Source organism: Scylla paramamosain, chromosome 31, assembly GCF_035594125.1.
Source record: "Scylla paramamosain isolate STU-SP2022 chromosome 31, ASM3559412v1, whole genome shotgun sequence".
NCBI classification, from domain to species: domain Eukaryota; kingdom Metazoa; phylum Arthropoda; class Malacostraca; order Decapoda; family Portunidae; genus Scylla; species Scylla paramamosain.
In genome coordinates this window covers 1,195,001-1,214,810 of record NC_087181.1, presented here as the reverse complement: position 1 = coordinate 1,214,810, position 19,810 = coordinate 1,195,001, and the positions used below count along the sequence as shown (strand labels likewise).

General features: G+C 39.4%; 1 protein-coding gene across 1 annotated transcript; it reads left to right on the top strand.

Moving 5' to 3' along the window:
• The first annotated feature begins 4,116 nt into the window (after positions 1–4,116).
• On the top strand, positions 4,117–19,088 carry LOC135116371 (ankyrin repeat domain-containing protein 13C-like). The gene is made up of 11 exons (XM_064033756.1): positions 4,117–4,246; positions 5,992–6,033; positions 6,703–6,807; positions 9,102–9,233; positions 9,427–9,638; positions 10,092–10,223; positions 11,739–11,897; positions 13,054–13,203; positions 14,153–14,282; positions 14,707–14,824; positions 18,070–19,088. Exons 1-11 carry the CDS (start codon positions 4,135–4,137, stop codon positions 18,083–18,085), a joined length of 1,308 nt encoding a protein of 435 aa, XP_063889826.1. The 5' UTR covers positions 4,117–4,134; the 3' UTR covers positions 18,086–19,088.
• The last annotated feature ends 722 nt before the right edge of the window (positions 19,089–19,810 follow it).

The window sequence follows — 19,810 nt, the reverse complement described above, 5'->3', positions numbered from 1 at the left end:
TGCATCCCAACAGTGGTGTTACTTCTACGATCACTCAAGTGTTTCTCAAGCAGGAGGTTCATGGCGCCTGATATCGCATCCCTGCCGCCTGCTTCCTCGCCAGGTGGAGATACAAATAATCTTATAATCCAGACTGAGCTGTCACCTGGGGTGTGGCTTTCATTAATCTCTCCTTAGTATAAATGGGGATTCCTCTTGATAATGCAGGACTTTTGGTAAGAGCTTTGCATCCATGTTGACAGCGATCTCACAGCCAATATATATATTTCTCAACAATATATATTTTTTTATTAACGTGCAGATCTTGTTGTATTAGGCCTATGCATCTATCAACTGTATAGCGCCACTCTCCTCACTGAGTGAAGCCTCTGTGCTGACACTCTGCACGGTACCAGCACTTGCTTCTCAACAAGACTTCACCCCTCTGTTCGCCGGCTGAATTACCACTGAAAATGACGCCAGCAGTGCATTACATAAGCACGTGTTGCAAATTATTTCTAGAGAAATTACGATCAAATGAGGTGCAACAAATCGGTTACTGTTGCTCGACCAAGGTCTTTAAATGATTTGCGGAGCGACACAGCCGCAGAGTTTTGCTGTTCCTCAGCCACGCAGTTGGCTGGCTGTACGTCCCCATATTTGCTGTAACACGCTCAAAGCTGCCCACAGTGACACTGAACGCCTCTGTAAACAAACTCTCGTTAGAAAAACACTACACAGGGCAACCTCTGACAAAGATGAAAATCTTCCTTGTCCCTTTTCTTAGAGCAAATGTCACAGTAATTATGCAAAATATAATGAATGCTGCCCAACCTTGTCAGCCAGATAATCAGAACACCCATGAACACTTTCCTCTTGAAAACAATTCTGCACCACCACAATAAAACCACGCAGGCGACAGTGTTCAACTCTCACACACAATGCTTCACCCAAACTTGGCCCTCAATCTGAAGGTTCATTTTCCTCTTTTTTTTTTTTTTTTCTCAACGAACATTAAAACCAAGCAAATTCTCATTTTCATGACTTAAGGCACGATAACATAAATTAAGAGGTCTGAACTGCACTAGTGGGGCGCCACACTCCCGCACTGTGCTCCCCAGCAAGGCCACGCACCTCACGTGGTTCGGACATCTGATTTTGATTTTTTATGTAATTTTACTTGTGTGTGTGTGTGTGTGTGTGTGTGTGTGTGTGTGTGTGTGTGTGTGTGTGTGTGTGTGTGTGTGTGTGAGTGTGTGAACAATAAATCGTCCCTTTTATGCAGACCCTTTGTCAGCATGACAACGGGGAAAAAACAGTATTATTTTTACTATTGCTACAAGAGTGAGCATTTGTAATACAGTCAAACAGAAACGAAAACTAATGGTTTGAGTTGATCCCGTCCAATTTGGGACGAATAAGAGGCACAAAGTTTCTGTGTACAGCATACACAACAATATCCACGTATTAGTATCTCCGTCCATAAATTTACCTTCTCTTGAAAGTCCCCATTATCTCTGCACTAACACCCAACATCCCAAACGTATTTCAACAAAGATTCTGCGTCATTAATAAATAAAAAATGCTCATTAGAATCCGATGAATTATTTCCGTAGCCTTCTAAAATAGTTCTCATGAAAAAGAGTGTTTCACAATACGCACCCTGATTACTGAGTCCATTCCAGTCATCTACCAGTCTCCTTGAACACCAGTACCTTCATATCTCTTTTCAGATATAATTATGAACCTTAAACCGTTACTTCTTGTCCTGTTTTCTTTACAATCCCTAAAAGACTTCCCTTCATCTGCCAAATTTTATATCTTTCATACTGCGACTCTAAATACAATCCCTGCGTGATCTGGCAATCCTGACTGGGTGTATTTGTAGTGTCAATTGTAAGTTACTTTGATGGATTACACTTATATACAATTTATTTTTTTTATTTTTAACACTGTCCAGCGCCCCTCACAAACACCCTCGCGACCCTCATCTGGATTTGGAACCCAGTGTCCTGTGAGATTTAAATACCTCTATCTGATACCCTCTTTTAATGTTCGGTCTGCCACTCTGAAGAACGTCAATTTATAAAGCTGTAATCTCTCGTCAGGGACATTACGCATCCCTTGTATCTTTTAATTCTAATGTTTAAATAAGAAGGAATTTGTACCCACAGTGGTGAATGAATGGAATGGACTCAGTAATCAGATTGTTAGTGCTGTGCCATTAGGGAGCTTTAAAGGAAGATTAGACAAATTTATGGATGTGGATGCTTGGTGGAAGTAAGTGCTTTTTCATACAAGGACTGGCAAATGTAGTTCTGATGACTTCTTGCCTTGCCTTATTTACTTATATTCTTATGCTCTTATTCTCCTCTGTACTGACTCTTACAATCCAGTAGGCTAGTCATAAACGGGAACCAGAACTGCACGGCATAGTCCAAGTGAGAGCCGGATTCTTTAAAGTTTTCTTCTTTATTGAGGACTGTTTTCAAAGGCCACAGAGGTAACTTGGTGGGTTCTCATGGGTGTTTTTCTCACTGGTGGTACAGAAGTTTTTGTTCAACTATCATAAGAATTCTACAAAAACTTCAAAGCTTTCACCGCGATACGAAACAATTAATTAACAGCACCAGACGTAATGCATGAAATCTTTATAAGCATCTACGAGGAAGAAGGGGATTAAAAAGAATAGATTTTGCAATTTCTACCCAGTTCAAAGATTGGACATGGCTGTAGAACAAGTGAAGATGTCTCAGAGTGAACAGAAATTAAGAGAAAATGTACGAAAGAGCAGCCAAAGGGTTAAAAATAGCTTTCAGTACAGTCTTATGAAAGCAAAGTCAGCGCCGAAACGTTTAAGATATGAAGCCTTCCACCAGCATCCTTAAACGCTTTGTTTTCACCCATGATCTGTTTTCAAGAGCCACAAAGAATCGTCGAGTTTTTCTTTTCTTTTCTTTATTTTCATTTGTGGCGTAAGAATCCTTGTTAGAACATCACAAGAATCAAGAAAACGACCTTGAAAGTCCTAGTAACATCCACTACAGCCAGGTGAAATGAAGAGTGAGGCTGAGCGGCGGAAACTCGGACAAGATTAGACTCACACAACAAAAATTAGCAGTATGGTAAGGCCCACACACTTCCTTCTCCTAGTATCCTTCATCCCATTCTTTCCCTCTTTCTATCTCCTCTCCTCTACTTCACCCGCCCTTTCTCTTAAAACTAAAACAAACGGTGGTACTGCTTCATGTCACCACACATCACCACCATCGGTAAAAATGACATATTCTGAAACACTTCTGCGCCGCATCTTCACTACATTCAAAAATTAAAGCTACACGGGTTTTTTAAGGCTTTTTTTTTATGGTTACAGTGACAGATTAAAAAAGTACAGATAGATAGATAGATAGATAGATAGTAGATGGCTTTATTGTTACATATAAGAAAAGTACAACAAAGGACAGAAAAACGTGCCAGCCTTCCCGTAGATGAAGGAAATTGTACTTAGTTACAAATCTTTTACAAGCTATGAATATAAAAACGAGGTAAATATATATGTCGCTAACTAATCACAACCTGAAGGACTGGCCAATGAAAGACTGGGCAAGGCACCCACTGCATTACCATCTAGGGCAAACTTCATTCTTACTCTTGAGAACACGGTTAATATCTGTAGCCTTTGAAAATAGTCGTGAAGAGAGAGCAGTGTTTCAGAATACGGTACAAACTCCAAAATATTTTCAACACTCACCATCACGACCACCAGGAAGGAATAGTGAAGATGGGAAGCAACGAATACGCGTCGCCGAGTGGGTTTTCTGCTGTCAAGTGTCCTAGCCTAAAATGTCGAGATGATAATTGTCATGTTCTTTGTTTGTTTCTTTCTACAGTTTTAGATGATATTCTGCTACAGTATAATTTGATGTAATTCTGAAATATGTATATTTCTTCATTTCTTAATTTATAATTTATTCATTTCGTTAGCATTTATGAAAGTTAATCCGTGGAAAGTAATGTCATAAGAAGATGCACGTAGCATTTACATATTTTTTTATTAATCACACTTTGCTAAAATAAAAATTAAAAAAAAAACACAAAGCTGCTATTGTTTGGTGCAGTGACAGACTCTCGCTTGACTACCGTGAGAATGTAAACATGGCCGACCATAACACTGGCAATGAGTTACATCAAAGTGTATTTAGCGGCGATGTGCGGAAGGTGTCAGCACTCATACGGACATATGACGTAGCCAAGAAGGACAAGCACGGTAAGGCAACGCGAACAAGCAGAAAGGATTGAACATAGTGGCAGCAGACAGCCTTTCCTTGCCACCACTCTGTCTTGGCTCAGGGTTTGTGTTTGAAACCTGCCACACACCACAGGCAGGCTGGGCTGGCAGGAGTGTTATAGACAGGCTGGGATGACAAGAGTGTTATAGACTGGCTGGGCTGGCAGGTGTGTTATAAGCAGACTATGGTGGCACGGGTTGTGATGCCCGTGTTGATGTCGTGATGGTGCTGCTGGTCGGTGTGACTTGTGATTGTGCAAGATGATGATGTGATATAGCAGGACGTTGCTGTGGTGTTGTGTTGTGATGGTGCAGGACGATTTTCTGTTGTTGTGGTGGTGTAAGAAGTTGTGGTGTTGTGGTGGTGTAATGTGGTGATGCGGGGCTGCTGCAATGGTGCAACACTTTGTTCTCTTTCCTTACTTAGCGATTGCTTCATTAGCCTCTCGTTTGTCATTCTCATTTTTCAGTGCAATGACACAGACTGGTCAAAACACTCTCAGGAACTGTTTTATTTGTTGACGACTTCCATAAAAAAATTTTGTTCTTCTTTGATGTCCAGTATTTTGTTTCCAGAAGTTTGTTTGTTGTATGGAGAAGTCCCTTGGAGTGAGCTTGAAAAACTGAGAGTTGTTGACATTCTCTCTGTTTTATTTATTATTTACTACAACAATACACCGCATGCTTGAATTCAGTCATATCCTTATTTATGAAATAAGTCTCATGATGCCAACACCCACCATTGCTGCCCGCTCCTCCCCCTCCCACTCAACAATTCTTAGCATATTCATATTAAAATGTCCTATGACTTCTAAACTGTGGCATTAAAGGTATTCAACTACAGAATATTTCTCACTTCATCTTTCATATTTGAGAATATGGGACTTATCCTCCTGGGACACTCTTTATATGCAATAAAACCTCTGAACACAAGCAAGTCTGAACATAAATTTTTCCAGAACCAAATGACCTACAAATTTATTTTTAATCTTGAATTTAAATTTTCCTGTGAACACATGTATGGTACTTAGGTCTGTTTTTATGTAAATATATGGAATGGAGGTATCAGGGGATGTATTTCATGAATATTGTTTAGGGATTTTGTGAGTAGAATGTCTGGCACCACCGTTTGCCAGCAGTCCACCCACCTCACTCGCTGCTGCCACACATGCGCTGTCTCCCGTGATGTTACAGCCTATGTTACTACTCGTGTGTATTTTTTCCTAGTACAATGTCAAGAAGGAAGCTAACAGTCTATGGCAAGAGGATAAGGAACTCTCAAATCTTATTCTCATTCAAGTTTTAACATTTACTTTGCTTAAGAATAACTCTGTTTCTCAAGTGATTCCAAAGTCTCCTCATGCTCCACTGAATGATGAACTAATTTGCTCACTTTCTTTGCTCAGAAATCTCTGATGTTCCCAAAGCATTCACATCCTTTACTTGGTAAAAAAGTTGCTTTTCCCTAAAGATACAGGCATTGTTTTAGCTCAGGCTCTTTAATCTTTGGACAGATAAGCAGCATTAGGTGCCACCACTGTAGGACAGATCCTCATGTTGCAGGTCATGTTAGGTTTTTTATTAATAATGCATTTAATTTAAGATTTTAGGTTTCATTTATCTGTGAGATGTGGATTTCTTCATGACAGTTATGACTTGCACATGATTTAATGGCAGGACAGGCAAGTGTTGGTGCAGTTTGTAATGCATTCAAACTTTTCCAGGTAATACACCACTTCACCTTGCTGTTATGCTCGGGCACAAAGGTAAGCACTTGCTCAGATTGGATTCTGTTTTAAGATCTTTATTTGTTTAATTTGTTTTATATATTTACTTAATTTATTTGTCTATATATTTTTAATTGTTTTATATCATAGTGTATTTATTGTTTTTCTGTGTCCCTGTTTTTGTATTATATGTGTGTGTGTGTGTGTGTGTGTGTGTGTATTATATTATATTATATTATATTATATTATATTATATTATATTTTATATTTTATATTATAAAGATATGGAGTATTTTAGGAGGGCAAGAAATATGAGTATTGGCATTGTAGATACATAGTCAGGATTACACAAGAGTAATAAGACTCCTATACACTGCAGCCAGGCACACACACACACACACACACACACACACACACACACACACACACACACACACACACACACACACACACACACACACATACACAGATCAGAATTTGCTGGCCTTCTGGTCTTGCTTGGGCTACAAAGTCAGAACTCCTGGACTTAAGTCACCCATCTTTTCTGTGATAGGTGAAGACAAAATGGTATATGAAAGGAGACAAGCCCATATTGTTTCTCCTTGGCTCAGTTGTGAGTCAAGCTTGCCTACTTCACCACCAGAAAGTGCCTTGTTTGTCTGTTGAATTTCTCATTGATAGGGATCCTAACATACTGTCTTACTGCAGAGTGTGTACATCTCTTGCTGGCCCATGGAGCGCCCGTCAAAGTGAAGAACTTGAATGGATGGAGTCCTCTAGCAGAAGCCATTAGTTTTGGTGACAGACAAATTAGTGAGTATTGAATCTTCTTGAAAATGTGTGTAAAAGATAGTGTATTTAATGAAGACACTGAAGAATACTATAATTATGTCAAACAATACACTTTTGCTAGTATAGTACACTGGAGATCTTGACAGCGTTTTTCCTGAACAATGTCAAAGCATTCTCTTTTCTGAAGGAAGTATAGTTGTCAAGTCATGCCAGAATCTTAATATCATTGCTGCTCGAACTGTCCAAGTCATCCTTCCCATGCACAGCAACACTCAACATTCTGTCTCTCCTGGTGCCACCACCCACACACCTCAGACAGTAATGAGAGCCAAGTAGTGTTGCTGCATCACTACTCAGTCATTCCCTGCACATTTCCAGGCTCCTGACATCAGTAAGGAAGGATGATAACTAATTTCCTTTCACTTCATCCCAGCAGTAAACAAACCAGCTTCCCTCCTTGCACAGCACAATAAGCTTCATCTCTCTGTGCTTAGGTTTGGGATTTTTTTTTTATCTGAAATACTATGAAGTCTCACTCATGCATGTTCAGATCTGGCAAACTCACATCTGGCAGCCAATCATTTGCTATCTTATTTCCTAGAAGTCAACCATATTTTCATATTTGGCAAATGTTCCCCTATAGGAAATACTCTCCTACTTCTGTCAGTTTATTTCCTCACAAAAAAAACATTGTCAGTTTGTAATACTCTGCATCTTATGACTCTTCTAGGTTACTTGGCCATGTTGATGTGATATGCGTTCTTTATCAGGTACAAAGAGATGAAGTAGGGATGGACTCATTGAAAAGTTTTTGTTGTCATTATCCTTCACTTGATGTATTGTGTGGATGAAATTAGTGTGGTTGTCCATGCATTACTTCCACTCAGCTCCGGCGCCTCCCATCCCTCTGTGTGGTGGTCTGGCTGCTGCCGCCACCCTCGCTTCTCTGTCCTGTCACATGAATGACAGGGATTGGACTCATTAGTTCTACTGACCATATCATCAACATCATCCATTGCTTTGTTGTCATTTTCAGTTGTTGGATGCTTAAGATTAGTTACAAAACACTGGCCTGTGAGTGAGTGAGTGAGTGTGCAGGGCTGTGAGTAATTATTGAAGGTACTGCCTCTATCTACCACCATCCACCTGCCTTGTATTTAATTCCTTTTTCCTTCCACTCTGAAGTTTATTTTATCACCATGTGGAGGGAGGAGTGATTTGGGAGATGATGACAAAGCTGGTCATTGAAGGTTTCTTTACACCTCTGTATTAGAAACTAAGCATAGTTGTGAAAATTCCTATGCATCCTTAGAAAGAGAGACAGCAAAGCTACAAGAGTAAGTTGTTGTGTGCAGCATATTGGCCACAGCTTGGTCTACTTTTCTCTGAATCAACATTAGACTTAAATCTCCCATCATTTTGTATTCCAACAATATTTCAGCTTTTATCTTCATTGGTCTGTGTCATAGGGATCAGAACCACTCTTATGATGATCCATATGATGTGAACTAGTGAAAATAAACATTGTGAATATATAGAAAGGCAGGAGATTCATGTTTGACGAATGGTTTCAGCAGTGATCTGGCACCCGCAGCAGCAGCATTGCAGTGGTGACACAGAAGTGAAGGGGTTAAGCCTTACAGAACTCCACTATTTCCCATTAAAAGCTCTGAATACTGCATGAATATTATGTTTACACTATGTATGTCAAAGGACCTGTACATTGCTCCTTCATTGACAGACTTTAGGCAAACACATCAGAGTCTCACAGTCTCAGCATAACAGTGACAGATTAAGATTAGTAAGGTTCTCTCTCTCTCTCTCTCTCTCTCTCTCTCTCTCTCTCTCTCTCTCTCTCTCTCTCTCTCTCTCTCTCTCTCTCTCTCTCTCTCTCTCTCTCTCTCTCTCTCTCTCTCTCTCTCTCTCTCTCTCTCTCTCTCTCTCTCTCTCTCTCTCTCTCTCTCTCTCTCTCTCTCTGTGTGTGTGTGTGTTCTGTAAGCTGTCACTTTTGTCTGTTGCCATCTCATGTGTAGCAGCATTGGCCCTGTAGAAGTTTGACATCTTACATGGTCAGTATTGTAGTTTTATTACTATTTTTAATTTTAAATGATATTTGCCCTTGTGTATCAATGAGTTTATCTGGAAGTGTACATTATCACTGGCAGCAGGTGAGGCCCCAGCAGTGTGGTGCACCCTGCCCTTGCTAGGCCACTCAGCCTGACACTTTTTGCCTCTCACTGTTCACACTCAGCTATATTTTAATGTTGCTTGATAAAAATGTTATTGTTTAATTTATTTTGCTTTTGTCCTTTCAGTTTCAATTTTATTGAGAAAATTAAAACTACAGTCACGGGAACACATGGAGACTCGGCGGCCCGACCTGGTCCGTGCTTTGTCCCAGATGGGGGACTTTTACATGGAACTGAAATGGGATTTCCAGAGTTGGGGTGAGTTTGTATTACTTATTATAAAGAAATTAATCTTGTGCTATTATAAGCTGAGGTGTAGGCTTTTCTGTATTCTAACTTTTACAGTGATTAATTTGGAAGTAATGCTTTTTTTCTTCTTCTTGTGTAGCATACTGTATGAGCAACTGTAGTATAATTAATATGATTTGACTGACCTGTTGTGTTATTGCAGTGCCACTTGTGTCCAGAATGCTTCCGTCCGACATATGCAAGATTCACAAAAAGGGAGCGTCCATACGCTTAGACACGACACTGGTGGACTTCAATGACATGCGGTGGGAAAGAGGGGACATTAGCTTTCTGTTTTCTGGCAACTCAAAACCCTCCCATTCCCTCATCGTTCTTGACAACAAACTGAGGGTGTATCAGGGAGTGAGACACGAGGTTTGTGTCGATTTAATTTGCTCTGTGTATCAATCTTTCATGAGACTGAATTATTAGTATTTTATTTATTTATTATTGTTTTATTTATTTTATGAGTTTTGCATTCATCTGAGTCTTTGTGTAGTGAATATTTGTATTCACTACTCTGTATTTGTGTAGTTAATTTGTAGTTAATTTGTGTAGTTAATTTGTGTAGTTAATTCTACTATTGTATTTGTGTAGTCAATTGTAATAGTCTGCCCTTTATGGCCACTGAAAATTGTTAGCATTCAGTTAGTCTTGAGGACTAAACCTTGTATTGCTACTTTAAACTCCACAATCTTAATTTTGTTATTGTCAATTTGTTTTTGTATTTATTAATTTTGTGGTCCATCGTGCCTTGCAATGAAAAACCATCAGTATTATATTGATGTTTCCTTCTCAATTAATAATTGTCTGTATTCTCTTTCTCAGGAGACAGAAGCAGAAATTGAAGATGAAGTAGACATCCTGATGAGTTCAGACATTGTGGCAGCTCAAATGTCCACCAAACAGATTACTTTTTCAAGGGCACAGACGGGATGGATATTCAGAGCAGATAAGAAGGTGTGTATTGTGCTGGTCAGGACTGTGTTGGACGTGTCATCTGTCTGCTGATGAGGGAAAAAAGCTGTAGTGGTGGTGGTCAGCCTCATGGGGGAAGATAACTCTTCCGTGTGGTAAACAAGTGCTTGGTGCCTGCGTGTAGCAAAGACATATCTCCCATTATCACTTTATTATATTTGTATAATGTACTATATTATATGATACTGCACTGTATTACATTGTATTGTTGAAATGATGATGGGAGACGTGTGTCATCATTACATGCTGGTGTCATGCATCTCTTTACCACAATGAAGACTTGTTCTGCTGCAAAGTTGACCACTGACTTTATTTATTTTCCTTTTTTCCTCAGCAGACAGATAATACTTGTTACATTTATTTATATATTTAGAAAAGAAGATCCAGTGTATTTCATTGTTTTAATTAATTGTGTTTCCTTTTGTATTATTACATAACAGTTGCTTATTACTTAAAAGCAATGCAAGGTGGAATACAGTATAATTGCTTGTGGACATCCACCAAGGCTGGTTTTGTGTTCTAACTGCTCCACACAAGTCTGCTTGAATCTATGTAGTTACAGCTGGGTTTTGTGGCTTTTTTTTTATTAAGTATTCACTCTGCTAGTCAAACCAAAGAGACATGATGGCTTAGATATTTGGTCTGAAGGAGGTAGGCCACGAAATAAAGAAAGTGATTTAGTTTGTCTAGCATAGGTCAACAGTGTGGTGGTATTATGCATGTTATTAGGAGGAAAATAATGGTTTACTGCCCTCACAGACACCTCACCAACCACTCAGGATTCACTTCTTTCACTTTGTTTTTCCTAGACACTGGTGACAAGTCACTATTTTCCTTCTTGTCACATACACATTGCTGCCACATTGTCAACTTTGTTACCCACTTGTTTATTTCTCTGGTTTCTTGGCCTGCCCCCTTCAGAGCAGTTATCTGGGAGATGTTATCTGTGTAGTTTTGATTGGTAGAAGCCATGCTGAACCAGCAAAGCCATAACACCAAACTGGAGCTGCATCAGTTCAAGCAGGTTTGTGCACAAGAATAGCACAGAAACAGCTCCAGTGGAGACATGTTAGCAACCAGCATGCTGGCTGACTTCTGGTGGGAGTGTTGAATCACCTCTCACTTGTCTTAAATGTATCCTTCAAGAATACAATGAACAAAATTTGCTATAGTGTCTCAGCTCTCACCAAGGTGCTGAAATTTTTACTGAACACTTGAATAAATGAAAAATAAAGCTGTCACAGTTTCATTTAATAGACCATGGAAAATATCCTACAGGCCAAGTGAGGCTCATGCATCATACTTCCTGCAGTCGCTGGCAGCAAAGGTGTTTTGAATTATGTATATCCATATTTTTTAATCTAAATACTTTTCACTCCTACCATAGTAGTTTTCTTCAGTGATATTTATGCCATAGTAGTTTTCTTCAGTGATATTTATGTAAATATTAATACTGTAGACATAAGCTTAAGATATTCATTTCTCTTTTATTTGCAGGAAATGGTGGGGAAATTTAATGCCGACTTTTATTATTTAAATGGATTAACACTTGAGTCCAGAAAAAGAAGAGAACATCTTAGTGAAGAAGACCTGCAAAAAAATAAGGCTATTGTAGAAAGCTTCACCAAGGGAGGAGGAACCCATTCCTTTGATGAGGTAAGTCACTTGTACACTTGTAAGGAGCTCATTGCTTAGTGAACCATTGGATGTCTGAGTACCTGAAATAAAGAATACAAGCTGAGGTGGAGCACTAGAGAGAGGTTTTCAGTTAATTTGGTGGTTGGTTAAAAAATTAAAGTACTTTAATCCTTTGACATATATGGCCTTAAATATTTGATGGGTAACTTATAGGTAATAAGTTAAAGATTTGGGTATTAGTGACCTCCTCCAGCACTTTTGTGGCCAGCCAAAAGGCTATTGGGTGGCTGTCCTGCACTCTTTTCATTTTCTCAGCATCTTGTGTGCTTGCAGTTGTTTTAGCAGTGGCAGCAGCAGCCATGGAAGTGTGATACCACATCAACAAAAATCTGTTCAGTATGCTGCCATTTCATACACGGCAGTTCCTGTTCAAAGAATGAAGTTTTATTTCACCTTTATTAAAATATATTTGATACAGGGAACATCAGTCACTAGCCATCACCATTACTGTGTAACACTGGAAGTGGAGTTGAGTGTGCAGACAACAGCCATGAAACAAAATGCAACAAGTGCCCCTGCCTCTGCTGGGCAAAGCACTGCCATCCACCCATGAATGTTGTCATCTGTGTAATCTGTAGAAAATAAGAAACTAAAATACAAGTTGGTGAAAACTGAACATTTTAAGAAGGGCGAAAATTCGTATTGTTCCCAACTAATGATTAATTATCACTTGTGTTGAGGGAACGCTGCCAGTTGTACAAGTACTGCAGGACAGCGAGTGTGGCCTATCAGAAAATTCTCAACACACTCGCTATAGAAGGGATCCAGTAGTCCTGTTCTTAGTGCCAAGTCAACAGGGAACTTGAAAGATTTGACAAATTTATGGATAATGATGATGGGTGAATATGGATAGGTGTTTTGTACTCCATGTGTGCTCCTACTGGCTTCTTGCAGTTTTCCTTATATTCTTGCCTACTTTTCACTACTGGGTGAGTTTTTGGTTTCCTGTTGCATTAAGTTTTCTTCATTTGTCCTCAAATCTGGAATTTCCTGCCCTGTTGCTGCTCATTCATGGAAAAGTGGAAATGAGAGCAATTGAGTGCTGGAAAAAAACTATTGTACAATTTCTCATTTACACCAACTTGTGTATTTATGCTGAAACCTTTCTCTGTAGTCGGCAAGAAGACCTTCCCTTGAGCCTCCCATCACTGAACCTGTGTCATGGGAAGAGTACATACAAGCTGACCCAGGAAAGCCCCCTCCACTTGGACGAACCCTCATATGCAAGGAATCCTCGAAATCGTTCAAAGCCACAGTTGCAATGGTGAGTGTTACGGTGTTTGTGTTCTAATTATATGATCTGAGTACCTGATAGAAGTGTGATGACCTGATGGATAGGTCTACTCATCAGCAGCTTTGGTGGAGAGTGAAGTGGAGTGCCAATCCCTTCAGAGATTTATTACATCAAGAAGCCATTTGGTTTAATTTTTAGCTCCACTAAGTGCATCTAAATTCCATTAAGTTTGAGACTCACAATGAAATGCTCAAAACATCAGTAATGTAAGGAGACGTTTTTATAATGGTATGTGTTTATTTTATAATGTAGCTGCGATAAAAAATAAAATAAAATAAAATAAATGCTTCAAGGCTGTCTATCTGATGACTTTTTTTTTTTTTTTAAATAAAAATGCCATCCTTGTATTTTTAAGCGTTTTTCCTTTATTGGCCCCAGTGCATCTCTTCACAGCCTCCATTCCCTGTCACAAAGTCCTAAGTGTCATGAAGCTTGCATTTTTTTTTTTTTTTTTTTTTTTTTTTTTTTTTTTAGATACCATTTGTGCAAGTCATTTGATATTAAATTAACATCTTTGCCTTTACTGTAGCTTTTCAGGAATGTTTTTAGATATTGGATATTACATCTTGTAAGAAAATAGTTGTGACCTAGAATGTATCACTAATTCTTATGTCATTCAGCTGTTCAGTGGCTGGACATTGCTAGTGGTGACAAACAAAAAATGGTCTCAGCAGAGTTGGTATATGAGTTCCAACAGATAACACAAAGAGAATACATTATTGATGGTTATCTATATGTTATGCATGATTCACCTCAAACAAGCACGTGAGTCTCAGGTGAACAGATCACATTTCCATATCATGCATTTCAGGAGGGCTGATGTATGAGCATTGTGTTTTTGTCATTAGTTGTGTTTTATTTAACATGTCTTGTGGCTAATCAGATGAGAATAACTGATAACTGCTTCTAACTTTTACAGAGTGAAGAATTTCCATTAACTGTTGAGATGCTTTTAAATGTCTTAGAAGTGATAGCTCCCTTCAAGCATTTTGCAAAGCTCCGAGAGTTTGTCCAAATGAAGCTTCCACCTGGCTTTCCTGTCAAAATAGGTGAGTTACTTTTCCTGACTGAGTACAGTCAGTTTTAATAATTAAAGAAGAGTTTGTGTGGCTAAGGTTATGTTGTAAAGCAGATATGAAAATAATGCAGGAACAGACAAATTTGTTTGTTGTGGATGTTCATGGATTGAAAGCCTATGGCAGAATAGATAGGAAAGGATTTGTTTTGATACTGAGGTAGATGTTAATACTTGCATTTTCACATATTACAGTTTAATTTTTAGTTTCTCAGTAATGTTCATTACCTGTCAGGAATCACTTGTTTTCATGCAATGAATCCTCATATAATACAACTTCCCAGCACTGGATGAAGGCCGTGCAGCTTACTCACAGCTCCCCACCTTGTAAAAAAGAAAGAATGAGACAGTATGTCTTTTATTGCTGCTGAAATAAAATTTTGTTTTCTGTCTTCCAGATATACCAATATTGCCAACAGTTTCAGCCAAGATAACATTCCAGGAGTTTGCTTTTCGAGATGACATACCAGATTCACATTTTGAGGTTCCACTGGGATATGTAGAAGATCCCAATAGGTAAGCGTTACTCTTTTTGTTGATGTTGTTGCCTTTGTGAAAGATACTCAAGATAATGATGTAAAGAAATGAAAAGCTTTTCTGACAGGATTTTTTGTATATCTTCTAGAAATGAGAAATCAGAAGATACTTATTCTGGTGTCTGAATGTACATAGATGGAGTAAAAGATTTTTCTCTTAATTGTACAGATAACAAACATGTAAAAGGAGCTTGCATTTTTCGTTGTTGTTCTCTATGATATCAAGCTAGAAGGCATAGATTAGACTTACCTTTAGGATTAATGTTAAGTATTTCCCCACCCCCTATGTACATTTTCAGTTTGTTAACTGCCTAAATAATAAACCGTTTATTATTATTATTATTATTAGAAGGTTTATAATAGTCAAGCTAAGAGGCATAGAAGATTTGTAATAGCTGAGTCGTGGGTGGATGAGGTGATGTGCTCGCAAGGAGGCTTTCTTATCCACTTTTTTTATTTTATTTATTTTTTTTTCTTCCCCCTCCTCTCTCTCTCTCTCTCTCTCTCGGCTCGAAATCCGAGTGGGGTCATGTCATTAGTGGGGTGCCACAGGGATCAGTATTAGGGCCATTATTATTTCTAATATATATCAATGACTTGGATAGTGGAATTAGTAGCGATGTTAGTAAATTTGCGGATGACACAAAGATAGGTAGATTAATTAGGTCAGAAGCGGATGCCATCGCCTTGCAGACAGACTTAGATAGAATGAATGAATGGACGGATAGATGGCAAATGCAATTTAATATCAATAAATGCAAAGTGCTTAGCGTAGGTAGAGGAAACCCACACAATAGGTACACATTAAACACCCAAACTCTGGTAGGTACAGGGTACGAGAAAGATTTAGGAGTTATAGTTAGCTCTGAACTCCGTCTAGGGAAACAATGCATAGAAGCCAGAAACAAGGCAAATAGGGTACTAGGATTCATTTTTAGGAGTGTTAAAAGTAGAAGGCCGGAAGTAATATTAAAGTTATACTTGGCGCTGGTCAGACCTCATCTAGACTACGCTGTGCAGTTCTGGTCCCCACATTACAGGAAAGATATAGGTCTATTAGAATCAGTACAGAGGAGAATGACTAAAAGGATTCAGGGGATGAGGAGTATTCCTTACGAAGCGAGGTTGAAGCGGTTAAATTTACATTCTCTAGAGAGACGTAGGTTAAGAGGGGACCTGATAGAAGTCTTTAAGTGGTATAGGGGTTATAACAAGGGAGATGTAAGCAAAATTCTTAGGATCAGCAACCAAGGTAGAACAAGAAATAACGGGTTCAAGCTTGAAAAATTTAGGTTTAGGAAGGAGATAGGAAAAAATTGGTTCTCAAATAGAGTGGTAGATGAGTGGAACGGACTCAGTAATCATGTAGTTAGTGCCAGGACACTAGAGAGCTTTAAGAGAAGATTAGACAAGTTTATGGATGGGGATAACAGATGGAAATAGGTAGGAGTGTTTCATACAGGGACTGCCACGTGTAAGCCTGGTCGCTTCTTGCAGCTTCCCTTATTTCTTATGTTCTTATGTTCTTATGTTCTCTCTCTCTCTCTCTCTCTCTCTCTCTCTCTCTCTCTCTCTCTCTCTCTCTCTCTCTCTCTCTCTCTCTCTCTCTCTCTCTCTCTCTCTCTCTCTCTCTCTCTCTCTCTCTCTCTAGAAATTACTATCTAAAGTTCACTTTGAGTGTATACAAACACATTTACATTCCAACTTAATAATAATATTTTGAGATCCTGTATTCTGAGAGCCCTCACACTATATCTAAGAAGGAATAACGTGTAATGGAGCCGAAATGAGCATCCTCAGATATATCACGGGCAGCCATAGGACTCGGTATATATGCTCCTGTGTTGAAGGAGTTAAGGATTTATCTGCCTTTAGGAAGTGTTTGATCAGTGGGGAGGGAAGAGGATGAGACCTGAGTCAGCTACTATTTGCTGATGATGCAGCTCTGGTGGCTGACTCAGAGAGGAAGATAAAAAGACTGGTGGAGGAGTTTGAGTGTGTTTGTAGGAGGAGGGAGCTGAAAGTGGTAGTTGCTGAAAGTACAGCAATGAGATGCTTGAGAGATCAGTAGTGAAAGGATGGATGTAGAATGAATGGGGGACAGCTGGAAGAAGTGGATTCCTTCAAGTGTTTGGGATCATCAGTTGCACCGGATGAAAGAGTTGAGACAGGAATGAAGTGCACAGTGAAAAAAGCAGGAAAAGTATGTGATGGACTGAAGATCTTTAAACATAGGACACTGGGTACGAGGGTAAAGAGAGGGCTATATGAGGGAACAGTGGTGCGCAGGACACTGGGTATTAGAGTAAATAGAGGGCTATATGAGTGAACAGTGGTGCACACTGTATGCATGTATGCACTGTAGTATGGAACATGGGCATAGCAGAGAAGAAATGGCTGAATGTAATGGAAACAAAGTGTTTGAGGAGTAAGTGTGAAATAACATGTAGGGACACAATAAGACATGGAGGGGTAAGAAGAACTGGTGTTTTGAGAAAGTTGGCTGAGTAGGCGGATCAGTGTGTGTTAAGTGGGTGTTAAGATGGTTTTGGTGTGTGGAGAGAATGGAGGACCATAAAGTAGTAAAGAGGATAATGAGATCAGATGTGTGTGATGAAAGGTTAAGAGGAAGGCCATGCCTGGAGTGAATGAACTGTGTGAAGAGAGGAATGACTGTGCAGCAGGCAAGAATGATTGTGCATGATAGAGGTGAATGGAGAGCAACAGTGGTGAGTAAAATGACACAGTCTTTTTGATCCCTGGGAAGGTGTATGGGCTCACTTGGCAGAGCACTTTGGTGTATGGACCCAGTTATAATGTGGGGCATTCTGCATCTGGTTAGCCCTCAAGAATGAAGTATATAGGGGTGGAGTAGAGAACACTCATTATGAAGAGGCAGGAGTAAACCAGTTTGTGTAGTTGGGCCTTGCTGTGGATGTATACAGCCAGCTGTGCCTTGCCTAGCCTCCTGGCGTGTGATGCAGTATGCCACAAGACTGTCCCTTTCCACTGACAGGACTAAGAGTGTGAATGATGTGTGTGTGTGTGTGTGTGTGTGTGTGTGTGTGTGTGTGTGTGAGAGTGTGTGGTGCTTTGTCTGTGCCACCCCTTGTTTTGATTACCAGCCTGGAATATAGAATAAGTGGCTGGATGAAGTGTTATAGTGTAAGAATGTTTCTCTGCATGATGTTTCTTCCACCATTAATTGCCTGGTATTTTGAACAGATTCCCTGAATTATGACGGTATGAGGACTTAAGCCTGCTAAGTGTCTCCAGTGTTGAGGAACACCATGACATAACCAGACGTCACTCATCGGGGCTGGAACTGGGCAGCGGCACGTCCCGCTTCCTGTCCATTGTGCCCTGCTCTTCACCCCCTCCTCTGTGCCCCATGCAAGGCTCAGGGACACTTGCATCTCCCATAACAAAGGAACTTTTATGTCACAGGGTAAGTAGGCATTCTCAGGAAGCCTCCTGTACAGATGCATGGTCGGGGTCTAGTCACAATAGCTGTGAAGTTTCTAACTCTTCAGAGAGTTTGGCAACTTTGGGAAGTGCAACAAGGAAAAAGCTGCATGATAATCTTAGTTGTAGTAGAGAAGCATTTAATGTCAACAGTACCATTGAGAGAGTTGCGTATCCACCGACAGACACTGGTCGTGTGGAAACCAGGAATGAAGTATCATCACAAACATCAGGAATGTTGCAAACAGAGTATATTGTTGTGGATATTCCTCTGCAAGTAGGAATGGGAAGTCCTTATTCATCTTCATGCTTTATCCTCATTGATCGCTGACCCACACTTAATATCAAACAAATCTGTGTTCAGAAATGTTGAACATAAACAGAAAATGTAAGAAAATGTTGTGTAGGGTTTATAGAAGTACTACATTTCATGCAATTGTGTTAAACATTATAACCTGAAATGGCTCAAGTCAGCAGATAATGCTAAGCAGCTCATTTATTTTCTGTACTTCTGCTTGAAATATCATTCATGGTGAAGAACTCTAAATACCTCTGTCTGAGATATATTTTTACTTTCAGAATGTGTGTGAAAGACCATCTTTATGTTGTATTTTATGCATTTTTTTTATTAATGCTGTGTAATTATGAAATGTGGAAGAGCAGCTGCATAGTTAGTCTCTCTCTCTCTCTCTCTCTCTCTCTCTCTCTCTCTCTCTCTCTCTCTCTCTCTCTCTCTCTCTCTCTCTCTCTCTCTCTCTCTCTCTCTCTCTCTCTCTCTCCTCTCTCTCTCTCTCTCGCATCTCCATTGAATCATTTACTTGCCATTGCTGTCTTTTGAGATTTTGAGTAAAAGGATATTGTACTTGATGACATGTGTATTTGCATTGCTTTGTGCTGATAATTTATTCCATTAGGATATCCAATTTTGACCAAGATATTAAATTTTGTAAGAAAAGTTAAATTTTTTTTCTCTTCTTTTTACATCAACTGACTCCCACATCTGATGGTGTGGTGTAGATCATTTGTGGATCATTTGTTGTCTTTCATAGCATGTGTACATTGTCAGCACACACACACACACACACACACACACACACACACACACACACACACACACACACATATATATATATACTTACTTCCCCATGATGGAGATTCATGGGGAATTAAGATCATTTAAAAAATATGTTTTACTTATGGATTACGGGTAATATGAGACTCAGGAGTCAAGATAAACCAAGATTGGGTGCAACATTGACAGCAAGGCCAAGTGGCAAGTGGGACACTGTTCTCCTTCAGAGAAATATGTCACATAGTAACTTATATGATACTTAGAATTAATAAAAATAAAAAGATGAAATATTTAAGATAATGTCAGGAGGCTGAAACTTACTGTGAGAAATGTGTGAAGTAGCCAAACAGGTAAGCAGTGAAGTAGCAATGCTGGAAGTGAGAATATCAATAAAGCAATGAGAAGAGGCATATTGCTTTGGTTTTGTCA